Source organism: Pholcus phalangioides, unplaced genomic scaffold, assembly GCF_987345545.1.
Source record: "Pholcus phalangioides strain wild (caught in Gottingen) unplaced genomic scaffold, Ppha-v1.0 ptg000013l_1, whole genome shotgun sequence".
In the NCBI taxonomy this organism is placed as follows: domain Eukaryota; kingdom Metazoa; phylum Arthropoda; class Arachnida; order Araneae; family Pholcidae; genus Pholcus; species Pholcus phalangioides.
Window position 1 is genome coordinate 12680075 of NW_028301606.1, and position 15220 is coordinate 12695294.

At 35.0% G+C, this 15220-nt stretch overlaps 1 protein-coding gene across 1 annotated transcript in view; it reads right to left on the bottom strand.

The window, feature by feature from the left end:
* Positions 1–12517, bottom strand: part of LOC149078613 (solute carrier family 28 member 3-like) — a 50568-nt gene extending 38051 nt beyond the window's left edge. Inside the window, exon 1 of the mRNA XM_089240743.1 lies at positions 12166–12517. Within this exon, the coding sequence (XP_089096869.1) occupies positions 12166–12224 (59 nt within the window). The 5' untranslated portion in view covers positions 12225–12517. The remainder of the gene's footprint in view (positions 1–12165) is intronic.
* Positions 12518–15220: the final 2703 nt, after the last annotated feature.

Here is a 15220-nt window from a genome sequence, read left to right on the forward strand (position 1 = left end):
GTTATTTACTCGAAAGAAATGCCTGTAAAGAAATGCCAATGATGCGTATTGAATGTTTTTTTTTTTATAAAGCTCCATGTCAGTAGGTAATATATAATAAAATAAGAAAATCTACTAAAATTGCGAGGTTTTATTCTAAATGGGAGGAAAACATCAGTTCCTCCGGGATACAGCTAGGTTACCGAGCAAATACTCGACCTGCCAGATATCTACCGGCAATATGAAGTGAAAAAAAAAAGCGGAAATATCCAGGAAGCGGGCATATTTCCGAAGAAGAGGGAAAATAAAATATTATATGTCTGCTCAACTACCCATCACGGAGTTCGCGGTAAGCATAGGAAAGAGAGAGATATGAGTATATACGAATATATTGGCTCTTATATATGCTTTTGAAGCCATACTCCACCTTCTCCCGTGCATATGGTCGGTCGATTTACAGCATATCAATTCGAGGAATTTATTCAATCCTGTTTGGAATTCCGGCGGATGAAAATCACGTTTTCGCCGAATTTCGCGTGGATTTAGAGTATTATGCGACGAAGGTTCACTTCATGGAATATTAGCGTATCGTTATTTACCGTTTGCTCGCATCATCTGATCAGATCAATTAGCGTCAGGAGCTTGAAAAATTATAATTGGATGTATACCATTGGTGTGGGATATGTTTCCTACGCTTTAAATCTCTAGGAAAATGATATTACGGACAGATATTTCGATGAATAACTTGTTTTTCGGAGGAATAGTATTGTGTTGTATTTTTAATTAACGACGGAGAATTAAATCAAGGGGTATAGCTCTTCAAGTAACCCGAGTAGTGGTTCCTGGAATTAGTTTTTTAGTAATTAATGATCCAATAGGGACATTTGATTATTTGATCAAATGAAAGGGTGACAGTGCGGCGGAAAAAAATACACGGCACATTTTTTGAAACCAAATGTGGTGTCTTGCGTAGTACGACTATTACTTGTTTCGAACGTTTATTGGGTAATTTTCATAGTGTGTACAACAGATTACGTTTTGATCTTCAGTAAGAAATATCGCGAGAAATGCTATCTGTCCAAGACACACTCACAGCCACTTTGCGGTCCTATAGCAATTGTTAGAACCCGGGTTCAATACCAGCAGGCAGTGCAGTAGACAACGGTTTTCTACGTTTTTCCGATTTCGGAGGATGAATACAAGCCATATTAAAAAAAATCTCCGTAAAACACGAAAATCTAGGCATCTGCCACTTTAACGTCTGATATAGAAGACCCATGACCAGTGCATCTTAACGCATGGGCCCACTCGGGCGCGGCCTGGGGGCCCTCAAAAGAATAAGGGCCTAAGAAAAATGAGAACTGGTTGAATTTTTCGAAAATTTGCCAGGTAGGGTCTCAAAAAAATCACTTGGCCCGGGGGCCCATGATGCTCTTAAGACGGCCCTGCCCATGACAGCACTTCCCTCAATCCCCAAACACGCATAATTTCAGACATCATAAAAATTTTAAGGCCGCACAAAAATGTCACAATACTTTCCAGCATGCACCAATACGTTTTAAATTCTCCAAAGAAATGTTTAAGACGTGTAAATACGATTGAGCAGTCGTAGTAGTATTTCACTTTCAACGCTGCACTTGGGTCATTTTCTTCGATGGTCAACGACAGCTGCTGATTGAGTTCTTCTAACACGGAGCCACCGTCAACAATCAGATGTGTCGAATTTTTCTTTGAGAAGGACATGCACCGGCTGACGGAACAATAAGATTTCTGCCTACAAGCCTAGGGCTACTCCTAACTAACCTGTATATTGCAGTATGTGGTCAGCGAACCCTCATCATCTTTTTTATTTGATCAACCTTAATGAGATAAATGATGTCAGCTATCGAAGATGATTAGGTTGGGAAAAACCGATTCTTCAAATAAGTGAACTATGAACCATTTGCCAATGGCTGCCTTTGTTTTTCTGTTTATTCTACTTTTATTTTACACAGCTATAAGTCTATTACTTTCATTATCTTTATGCTGTATCAGCATTCATGGCAGTTTAGATTACTATCTGCGTCTTTCGTTTTCCATTGAGAAATAATGTCAAATTTAAACAATTACGGGACGCCCAAATTATTATCAGTTGTCAAATTCTATTCATTGTCTGCCATACACAAAGATAAAAGAAATATACATGAGTAGTGGCAATGTCCGAATATGAAATCTCATCTAATATTTATAGATAAAGTCAACGGTATTTGATTATTCGTCGCACCAGGATCGTTTTATGCTTATAAGAGCTACTACAGTCATCTGTGAAATTTTGGAATGATTTTGAGATTGAACAACGCTTTGTTTAAAAATTATAATTTTCATTCAAATTTTTGTATGAAACGAATATTTATAGGAACTAAAAGATGCAATCAGTGCCAAAGTATTTTTTAAGAAAATTTTACAAAGAAATTAAATTGTTTATGGCTTTTAAGAAATGAAATTTTCAGAAATTTTATACTGATTTTCGATCTGGAATTTTTCTTTTCCATGACAATAAACAAAAGGAAAAAAAAGATTTCTCTGTGAATTGTGAAATTTTTTGTACATGATGCATGAGATTTCACTCAATCACTTATTTCAATCAAATTGAGTTAATTAATTTATATTAACGTGAAATTTCCATCAATTAAAAGGAAAAACGAGGTAAAAATACATTTCCAATTTTTTTTTACACTTCTCAAATATTTTGTTTAAGAAACCAGTCCTTTCACAGGGTGTCCTATAAATTCGTTAAAATTCGTGGTTTAAAAGTTCGAGGAATCATTGAAGGTATTAGTATACTTGAATACGGTTCTTTTTCTTTCTTTTTTTTACAGGGAAAAAATTAGCTCAAGTTCTTGTCGATACAGGGCACTGCACAAAAGCAAATCACTGTAATTATGCAAATCATAGTCCTGCAACATCTTGACATCTGAGCCAAAACTGATTATTAAAAGAAATTTAGATTGATTTTTTTGGAGCCCGTTAAACAGAAGAACAAATAATTAATCGATTTATTTATTTATTTATTTATTTATTACATTTATTACATATGTGAAGCTCTGGTCTTGATTTGAAAAAAGAATCATTAAAAACCATTTAAAACCGTTAAAAATGAGGTACAGTGAAAAAATTATGCGCCAGAAACAGGAAAATTCAGAAATGAGCTGTTAATCGCACGCCCTGCATTTTATCCTCTTCGTTGATATTGGTGAATTTGTTTTACCTGAGCCACGAATCACCATATAAAGCTTTAAGAACGTTTCGGACACAAAAAGGCTTGAAGAAAGGTTAGGTCGAACCATTGTTGTGTGGTTTTCATTCATTCATGTCGGGCTTTAATGTAACGCCCTCTATCGAGAACAATTTTAACTAAAAAACTCTCATTATTTTCACAATATATATTTTTAGTACTATTCACCTTATCATCGTAAAATATCTTCACACATCTAAATTTGCTTAACCTATGATAATATTATACCAGGTAGAGGTATGGTCCTCCTCCCCCACCGTCTAACTTGATTTTGCTGGATCCATTGTGTTTTTCTATCCCAAAAATGGCGCCAGAGAAAAAAACTCTTAAAGTATTCTCTATTATTCTCTACTAAAGTCATTTGCTTAGAGCAATAATGTTTTAGAATCAGAATGGATATGATAAAGAGGCTATCAGTTGATTCTACACCCAGTGAGGACCCTCATTCCACCCTTCAAGGTTTGAAAATGTCATTTCGATTGGCTTTACTTCCATGTCTATCGTAGGTAGGTTGACGCACTAACCGGTTCGGTGTCGGTAAGTTTTGAAGTAGCCATATGCCATCTTGGTGGCATTTTCATTTCCCAAATGAAAAATCGATGTACAATTGTGATATGTTACGTGGTAAAATTATCATTTGTTTCCAAGCAAAAAGACAATCAGTATGAGCTGCACAGAGGCGAAATTGTGGTTTTGCCGCCTGTGGGCTACATGAATTTTGCCGCCCACATCTCAAATTCCAGTCTAATTTTCTTGACTACTCTTTCCCCGAATTCGTCGCCCTGTACAATAACCCGCTTGGCCTCCCCCTCCAAGTACACCTACTTCTTCAAGTTGCTCTTTTGGTCACTCCCATGTTCACACACTATCTGTCACTCGTTTAGTCATTCACATGCTTGTACACTGTTTCGGTCACTCACATGCTTGTACACTGTTTTGGTCACTCACATGCTTGTACACTGTTTTGGTCACTCACATGCTTGTACACTGTTTTGGTCACTCACATGCTTGTACACTGTTTTGGTCACTCACATGCTTGTACACTGTTTTGGTCAGTGAGATCATTCCTTTGGTCACGCAATGACGTGATTATTTGCTTTATAGTTCACTAGCTTAATCGTTTACACATGCTTAAGGTCAGGAATCCAGAGTACTCGATGCTCGTGTCCGATTCGGTGCGCACTTGGTCAATTTTCCAACTAAACACCTTTTACAAATTGCATTCAAGGACTGAAACCATCCTGATTCCATGCATTCGTATGTCAGACTTGCCGTAAATGTGTTCTTTATTGGTGATGGGTAAAGACAATGCTCGCGACTAGGAAAAAAGTTGGAGAAAGAACTCTGCTCTCGCTCACTCTTTTGCTCTAAGCCATTCACTGACCTGGTCCCTCGCTCTGTGACTCACTCTTTTGCTCATTCATACGCTTGGTCAAGCTACAAGTCACTCTTTTGCCCACTCACGTGCTGGCAATTTCTCTAGGTCACGTTTTTGGTCACTCGCTGACCTTGCGAGCATCAAGTGCTCCTGCGCAAAATGATATTTTTGAGGCCCTAAGCTGTCTAAAAATGCTTTTCCGTACCAATTTACACTCTTTACTCTAGAAAATTTTAACCGGATCTCATTTTTATGAGCCTGTCCTCTGCTCTTGAGACGCCCGGTAGACCCATGTGTTAAGAAGGCACTTCTCGGCAGGGGTGGATTTATTTAGGGTCGTACAAATTTCACCAACCATCTCCCATTCTACTAATTTTCTCGGCCATTCATTCCTCAACTTTGCCGCACTTCTGTAAATACGCCACTGGAAATACGCCGCAGCTTCATTGTATATTTTAATCCTCGAATTTTATTCGTATGGTTAAAAAGAAAAACAAACATGAATACAATTCCTCTTAATACCTCAAACGCCGAAAAAATACTTAAAATTCTAAAAGTTTTAAGCATTGCGTATATAATTCTCGTACCAACTATAAATTATGAAACAAACGCGAGAGAAACATCTTAATATTCTTCTATTCTTCTAAATACTTTCTTATGAAATCTCATTTATATATTTTTAGAGATTCAACTTCATATTCTGTATATAAACAAAGGATTTTCTTACTTTTTTAAAAAGGTTTGTTTTTTTTTTATTCAGCGAACTTAAGGGGGAAAAAACATATTTTTTAAGGGAATGTTTGGAAAAAAACGACTATTTCAAAGAAATTTTTGTTGTTTCTAAGAGAAAAACATCTGAAGAAAAATCACGAAACTTCCAGAAATTTCGAAAGAAACCATAAAAATTTCGGTGAATTACCGAAAAAAAAGGGGATTTTCAAGATATTACGGAAAATATTTCTCACATCAGATGATATCTTATACTTTTAATGAAAAGCTGAGAATGTTTAATGATTTATTCATTCATGACGACGAAGTATTTAATATTCAGTCTTCGTTAGTTTTCAGTTAATACTGTTCCCAAGCAACCTCAAAGAAAATGTGTTTTCTTTGTAAAAATTATTCCATTTTTTTTTTTTATAATTTCCCAGAAAATATTTATGGACCTTAAAATATTATAGTCAACGTGAATATTATGAAACGGATACATTTTGTTTTGTTGTACATTTCAAGGATTAACTCCTTTTTTCAAGCATCTGCAGTCAAACTTGGTTAGTTCGAATTCCAAAGTCACTGAAAAAAGGGTTGGAATTATCCAAAATTCGAATTACACAATTGATCATCATTGGATCTGCACAATTACTATAAATTGCAACTTAATCATCAGCATTCACATGGGATAATGGTTATCAGTTTTTAAATGTTATTATTGGTTTCAAAACTGTTTCCAAAATTTTAATAGTTTATTAGTTATAATTGATCTTAGCTGCTACATCATTCCACTGCTCAGGAATCGGCATCACTGTAGAATTTCTTGACCGTGTTCGAAGCCTGACTTATGGAAACATATATGGTGATTATCATATATATATATCTCGTGAGCGTTCACGATCATCCGTTATGAAACTGTTCATGAAATATACTTTAATTTCTTAATGAAGACAAAAAGATTCAGATTTTGAATGTTTGCACAGTCTCGTACACAGCAGCCTTGATGCACTCCAGCTTTACAATGTTAAAATGAGCATTAAATTATCAAAACAAAAAATGAGTAGAGAAAAATCTAAATTTTCATGCTTTTATTTATTGTCCTCAAACTTTTATTAGTATTTAAAAATTTGTTGTTCAACAACTTGACAGAGAAAAGCAAGTCTGACTTCTTGTTGAATTTTTCCCAAACTTAAATTTGCCCATACAAAGATCATGATTTTCCTCCTCCTACATCAAGTTATCCGAAAAATTCGAAAAAAAAAATTCAATTAAACAATAAATTATAACATTAAATTAGATAGAAAACTCAAGGGGAATTCGTAAAAGTTTGATTTATCCATAATTCGAATACAATCGAATCCCGTTTTAACGAATACCGTTATAGCGAAAATCTCTTTTTAACGAACACTTTTCTAATCCCACAAGTACGTTTACATAGGAACAATGCTAGGTAACCTGGAATTCCTTTATAACGAAATTTCGTTTTAACGAAGTTATTTCTCCGGTCTCTTGGCATTCGTTATAACGGGATTGGACTGTATACGAAGTTCGAATCAACCAAGTTGTACTATACTACAATAATTGTAGTTTCTTGTTTTACAAAGGTGACGTGACCAGAAAATAATAGAAGAAAAATGTGATACAATGAAAGAGGAAACAACTTGAGAGAAACTAGTAGTTGCCGTATTAACGACTCTTTCTTGAGTAATTCTCCTTGTAAAAAAGAAATTATCCTTTACATAGTGCCCTTGGAATGGATAACAATGGACGAAAATAATAAAAGTCTTATGTCGGTGTATAAAAGACAACACGTAAGCAGACAAATAATGTGTGCGTGTCAAGCTTCACCCAGTGACATACAAAAATACACTTCCAGATCTACTTATCGCAAGTTGGAGATAACAAAATCTTTATACACTTTCAGTTCACCTGAAGTCACCATTATTTTGGACATTTCTCCGTCTTTATATATAACAGCCGATTTAAAAAATGCTTAAAATCGTAATACCTACTCAAGGCGGGCCGTAAAAGTATTCCGCTAATCTTTAGCTTCTTTTTTACCCCCCCCCTTCCCAGTCAGCATAAGTCAAAACTCTTGCCCCCCCCCCCTCCACACTCGTCAGCAAAATTTCGTCTGCTCTGTCCCACCCCCAATGCATATTGATACGTACGTGGGTGGTGACCCTATGCCCCCAGGCATTCGGCAATTTATTTTTAATGCATGAATGAATGAACACCAGGGGCTCCGCCACTGGACTTATCCCATTGCCGAGATCTCTTTCAGCCAGCTTCATAGCAGAGTCTGAAACAAAGTGAGTGTACCTAACAGTCTGAGTGTGTAGCTAGTGCTGTGTATGATATTTCAGTGCTGCCATCTATAGTGGGTTCAAATAGTGAGTGATGTGTAATTAATGATTGCATATCTGTAACGTTGTAGGCCTGTTGCTCTCTGTGGCGAGACTTTTTAACGGGGAGATCGGCTCACATTCGGGCCTTGAAGTTGGGAACCACAGAATACCAACTTCAGCAGACCACAACTGTGGTGCCGGTGGGGTTCGAACCCGGATCCTCGCGATGCTATGTCCGTCACTATGACCACTCGACCACCGCAGCGGCTTTTTTTTAATGCTAAAAATATTTTTTAAAAAAATTAAAATATCGGAAGAAAATACCTTATACGTTAACAATCAATTTCTGTTAATTTCTATGCTGTTTGAAAGAACTCAAAATATCTGTTTAAGAAATTCATTGCGCCCTCTAAGCCTTTTGTGCCTTGATCCTGTGTCCACCTATGATTCGGATTGCCCTTCTAGAATATACGTAAGGCAGCAGGGTAAAAGTAGACAATCCCCCCTCCCGATCACCACGCACACTCTCGGAACACCCCCCCCCCCGAAGATCATGTATCTGCTTATGTACGGGAGTCCAGCAAATCACTCAAGGACCACGCATGTTGTGACCACGCACTGAGTGGACACTTATAAGTGAGACAGGACATGAGATGAAGCGTCTGTTCAGATCTGAGAGGTCTACTGGAGAAGGAGGTCTTTTGAGAACTTCTCAATCAATCGGGGGGAATCTCGTTTTTTTCTCATTCCTAGTAAAGGTGTCATTAAGAATAGCTCATATTTTATAAAGTGTGGTTGAAATAAACTTTAATGTGTGTAGCGACATTGGCCGACACGAACGAAGAACAAAATATTTTGAAATGTTTGAAAAGTTAGAGAACAAAAGTGTAAACAATCCTCAGACGACGATAAGAGGTTTCACAATTCATTGAAACTTCATCAATGTAATCATCAGAAAATGATAATACGTCTGTTTTACCCATGCAAGTTCTCATTACGTGTAAATGGATTGTGAATTTTCATTACAGAAATGGATTGTGAAGAGCTGCCCATCTGAAATAGCATCTATGGCCATTCCTATGCAATTAATTTGTAATTTCATGTCACATGTGCGTAACAGAGGGACAGTGTCCCAAGTGTAGACAAATTTGAGTTTTTCTACTCATCCGGGCTGTAATTAACAACAACGGCGGTAAACGAAAAGACTGAACCGGCATTTTATTGGGACATTACCTAACATTTTCCTGGATCATGAAACCCTTCATGTCTAAACGTAACTATGGTGCAAACCTTGCAAACCTTAGTAGTTCATCAAAAAAATTTACCGAATTCCTGGAAAGCACATGAAAAACTTTTTCTCAAGCGAAACACGTTCTACACTATTGAAACTATCATGAAATGTTAATACCTTACAACAATCAAACGTATGACCTTTAAACGTAATCTGCAACAACCGTCAGGACTACCAACCCCCCCCCCTCCCCATATTAATACAAAAAGCTCCAAATCTCCTAAGTTACCGTAGGACGCTGTCCTAAGTCTGGGCACTTGACACTGTACTCTATGCCGGAACATTCGTTTTATTATTATTTTACTCGACCTGCTGTTGTTGCTTATTTTTCATGTATCCCTTAATGACACGCCGTGTACTTCCAGGGGTTCGCATAACATCGGTAGGGGAACTACTGGCTTGAATGGTACTCATTAGTATTCAGTGCCATTGAGCCTGTAGAACTGAAGATTGGTATGCTAATGAATCAACTGCCTGGTATTTTTCCCATCTTCCATCGTCACAATTTTTTTTTGCTGGGAAACACAACGAAACACGTCCCAATGATTTTCGTCTGTCATGTTCGGAAAAACAGGGCTTATATAATTCACGGATTTAACGAGTTCGAAAACAAAAGAAAATCGTCCTTTTGTTCTCCTGGTGTGTACTATGAATTCGAACTCTTTCATCCCATTTGCGTGGAAGAAGACGTTTCCTCGCCACAGAAATAGTTTCCTCGCACACCAAACGTTTCGAAAAAAAGTCGGGAACAGTACGAATGATATAAGCACATTCATGCTGTATCAAAAAAAATTTTACTTGTTTCAGATTATTCAGACAAAAGTGGAAAATGAATAAGTACTCCAGAACCGTTGGCAGACTTGACAATTTAATTCAACTCTGAATTCAACTGAACCCAGTGTTAATTTATATTATACCTTCATACTTCGCCATACATCATCTAGAAAATATACGGACAAGCTATCAATAATTACAGCCAAAAAATTCAATTTACGAAATGCACGCTAATTACTGCTAAAATCGCTAAAGGGTAAAGAAAGAAAGAGCTGCTATAAATCACAGTAAACGAAAATGCATTTCACGAAAGATCGATCATCTGAATGATTCGGTGTAACCATATTTCATTGATTAAAAGAACTAGGATCTTAAATACGGCAAAATACTGTACATATATCGCCATTTGCCGTGAAACATGTTGCTGTAGGTCAGCAAAATCAGTAATTGTGTTAAAACAGTGGGAAAAAAAACGTTCAACTTTACAAATATGAGATGAGCATTTATATTTATAGCTACAACTATCATAATGTAATTTATGAGTTAAGAAAACGCTGTTTATTCATGATTCAATGAATGCATATTACAAATTCAAAGGAACATCGTTTAAAGAACGGGACGAATGAGCAAAAAATGCCAGAACAACAAAAAACAAATACAGGAATGTCCCGCAATACGGGCCACAAATCGTCGAACGAATTGTTCCAGATATTTTTCTAATTCAGAGAGGTTGAGAAACGCTGCTCTAGAACATTAAAGCTGAGCATTACTAGTTTGTAATTTCCTGTTCATAAAAATATACGATGTAAAATAATTTACTTATGTTGTGACATGTTGTACTTGCCAAATTAGGATCTTCAAGAAAATATAAATAAATAAGTGCTGTTAAAAATGCATATCTTAACAACTGTTACTTAAACATCAGAGAAAAGCATGACCTCAATCTCAAAACGAAACTACGCAAAGCTGGTATTTAAAGATTTTATGCATTTTTGACGAAAAGTATTTTTTACATTATCCTTCGGGATCTGTGAGAATTTCTAGAAAAGAAAAATCTCGTAATATTTATGTCTTTTAACCATAATTTATAAACAATTTCCATTAGGATAGTTCTATCTATATTTGCATACATGTTTTGGTATCCATATAAAATGTATTGAGAAAATTTCATTTAAAGTATAGGATGATGATACTTTAAGTTTTTCTTTGAAACTGAAATGAAATCTACACCCAAATTAGTAAATTTAATAAATAGTTTTTAATTGTGCATTAAGTTTTAATAAATAATTTTAATCATAATAACAAATTTAATTAATAGGTTTTTTAACTTTTCAAATCGGTTAACGCACACACACACAAAATGCCAAAAATAAATTTTAATTTTAAAGCAATAGGCACAAAAAAATTAATAATAGACATCAATGGCGATGGATAACAGAAATTCTTCAATCGAAATCCATTTAATCAAGGTTAATTATTTTTATCAAACAATTCTGACATACCATCTGAGAAAAACACAAAATTAATGATAAAATAGATTATAAGATTTTTCTTCCGGGATCAAATTTGAAATTACATTTTAACCATTAATGGTCCAGTGTATATTTGAGTGGAAGAAGACGTTTCCTCGGCAACATAGCAAATATAGTCAGAAAAACTCATTGTACCGATTTCTATTCTCAAAATTTCATTGCATTTAGAAGATAAATTAGTTTCATTTCAGTACAAAACACGGCTACATAAGTGAAATTATTTTTTTATCTACAAAGAGCTGATTCATTGTTGGTGTAATTTTTGAGAGCTGCTTAAATTTTACGTGTTCAGGGATTTATAAAATCGCTCCAAACCGAGAAAATTGAAAATAAAATTCGAGGTAAGATTTGATAAGGTAATCAAGTCAAAAGTTTTTCTGTAAAATACAAAAAACTTTTGTTATATTTACCCTTATATTTTACCCTTAATTAACCATTGTAACTAATAAAAAAATCCACTCGAATTAGGTGAATTGCTTTGTTCATGTATTCTTTAAATTAAAGCATGAGAGAGGGGCTAACAGCACTAATTTACATGCATATTTGTGAGAGAAAAAGTTTAAATACGTTTATTTTGAAGTTGAACTACAGTGAGTTAAGTGCCCACACTGTGTATTTTAATATGCAATCCTCTCATTAATTAAATTGTTGTGTTGATGTATTATTTTAATTAACAATATGCTAACAGCACCAATTTACATCCATTTAAAAGAAACTTTAATACATTTTTATGGGGGTAAACAATAGATAGGGATAAGCAGATTCTATTATAATAGGTTTCGGAGGACAGAATAAAGTTCAAAATAATTTTTTCTGCCTTGTGAAATACATGTATTTAAAAAAAATTGGTTATTTATACTAATATAACATCTACTTACCCCGTTCTATTGATGTTACTAGTTTGTTCAGAGTTCATTGGACCGGTTTTATGCGTCATAGTCTTTTTCTTTACCTTCCACCTAAAACTCACTGGATCATCCTTGATATTATTCTCATGGCACTATAACTATATAATAGTTCATTACCTGGAAGAACTTTGATGCAATGACATCAACTATTGACCACGCACATGATAAATACGATTGAGAACGCGCGTGTTGGTCCGAGTAACGTCCTCAGTCGGCTGCTGACCAACAATCTATTCTTCAAAACAGACACCAAAAAATTTGTTGTTGGACTGGTTGATTACCGCGGTTACAATACGCTAAATTGCATAAGCGGATAGAGAGGAAAAAAAGTTGGCGATTTTCGTTTTAGAATACGCGAGTGAGAGCGACTCAAGGAAGTTGCGATATACGCATTTTTACTGTTTTACTACATTTTTCCCTTTTTCAGCCAAAACAAAAATCCCTAACAATCTAAATAACGACTATCTGTTCGCATGAGACAAATAAGTAAATAAAATATATAAAAAGGAAGGAAATGTGGAAAATCCGCATTTACGGACGACCAATGAAAATAGACTTTCCGTTGATCTGACTTTTATTTAAAAGGTACCTGAAAAATCAGATACACAAGGTAGATAGCTCATTTTTTTTAAATTGCTTACGAGGATTGCAGTTTGTGCTTAGGAGAATTTCAAAAATATCGCATATTTTTTTATTGATTTGATTTTAAAATTCTATAAACGATTAATTTCAAATTTTAGATTGTTGATTTATTGCCTTGTGAGTTCCATCATTTTATAATTGTTACACTTATCTTATCATTGTTATTTAAAACGCATTGTTGTTCGAGTTTTGTTCTTGAACGGTTTTTAATTTACCATTGTTTAGAAATTGTTTACCTGTCTTCGTTAAAATTTATTACTTGAGCATATCGGGTGAAATGTCAAAATCGTGATTAGAAAGCATTGCATAAAATGTAAAGAATTATAATAAATGAGCATTAGTTAAAATGTGAAAAAATGATGAATAAGCATTATTTTAAAAAGTCAGAACATTTTATTGAAAAATAGCATTGTTTGAAAATTCGCATTTATTCGGACGACAGATGAAAATGGATTTTCTGTGATTTGACTGATTTTTATTTTAAAAAGATGTGTTTCTTTCTCTTTCTCTCAACATTTCTCTCAGCTTTTCTTTGCCTCTTTTCTTTCTATACTCCTGTTGTTGTTTTTTCTCCTGCACATATAATGTATCTTTCTATTATATGCATGTAAGTGCGAAAGAGAACACGTAGGGGTGAGGGTGAAAAGAGGACCCTGAAAATTATCTTATGTTTCTTACCACTATTTTATACTTTTTCCTTTTTATATATTTTTCCTTTCCCCCTTCTTTTTTCTAACGTGCGATTAGGTTAGGACGAGATTCATTGCTGATTTTTCGAATAGAGACACAATCAACCCTCGGTTTACGAATGGCTCGATTTGCGAACAACGGAAAATGATTTGGTTTACGAATAAGTTTTTGTTTATGAACACACAAAAAGGACCGAATCTCAAGAGAAGGATATTTAAGAATTTGATTTCATCTGAGTAATGTGTTCACGCCCCAAAATACGACTCCTATTATGCACTCTGGAATCCATGGATCGCAAGTCATTTCAAGCTTCAAGAAGCTCTACAACAGAAAACTTTTTCAAAAATGTTTTACAATAATTTTTGGCATTATATTCTCAATTACTTCGCGAAACATTATTTTAATATTCTACATTGCATACTGCGAATTTTGTATTACATTTGCTACCATCTACAAAGCGTAACAACAAATATTTTACAGAACTAGGAATTGGGCTTGGAGGATATTGTGTCTAGATTGCGTAGGGACGCAGAGATTTTGAGGGCTTTGACACTGGTAGGTTATTGTAAATGATATTAATGAAATCGGACATTGCGCTACAGCGTCGTTTTCATTTTGTCTCTTTTATATACTGCGGTTTATCTTTCGGTAAGTTATTAAATTATTTTCATCGGTTTCACGTTAGCCACAGGAGCTGCTGTAAAAATGCACACAAGAAAACTTCTGGGTGCCCGGAACGGATTAATTCATTTGGATATAATTCATTCTTACAATCAATCATAAAATGTACGTGAAAAATCGTTTCCGTATATAAGCAATGTCGGTTACGAACGGGCTTCAGGAACGAATTAAGTTTGGTCGAACTTAAGTTCGACGATGGTCGACTGCAATCCAAATTTGTTACCAAAAGCTTCTACGTGAAATAGTTAAAAGAAAATTTTCTATTTTTTTACATAAACGACCCCTTAAAAAGTTTAAGACATTTTGAATAACCGCCAGTCATTTGAAAACTTTTTATAATTGAAAGTATGTTTCCGAAGTCAACGGTGGCAGAGAAGTCCGCTGTGCAAACAGTTCGGGACAGTCTGTAGTCTTTTAGAGTAAGGAAAACCGGTATCCAATTTGAAAAATCTCTCCGCAGAGCGCAGGCAGACTTACAATATGATACTTACATAACATATGAAAATTCAAGCATTTATCATCTTTACTTCAAAAGATAGAACACAGATGGCAGCACCGGAAAGAAAACGAAACAAGCTCCACTCAGCAACGTATCAATTGCGTCACAACAAAATTAATACGTTAGGGCATTGAATATAAATACACACTCACACAATATTTTCCACCACGTACCGATATATTAACAATTCTGCTGAGGAATGTGTGCGAGGTGCATCTTCGGTTAAGTAGTAGTAGTAGTAATGGTATTCTTTGCGTCATTTTTCCCTATTCCGAAATTTATGCCGCTACGGATTGGTGAAAAAACCTGAACAAAATGAAACTATAATTATATTGTTGTTACATTTTGAAATATTTAAGAATGAAATCACTTCATGAATATAAAATGTTTGAAATTTTTTTTTTTTTAATCAGATTTTAATGAAGCAGGACCTTCAGATCAGAAGTTTGCGAAGTCTTTTCTATAAGGGTAGCGGAATATAGTGCGGTAGGTTTTCCGATTCCGAAAGTCGAT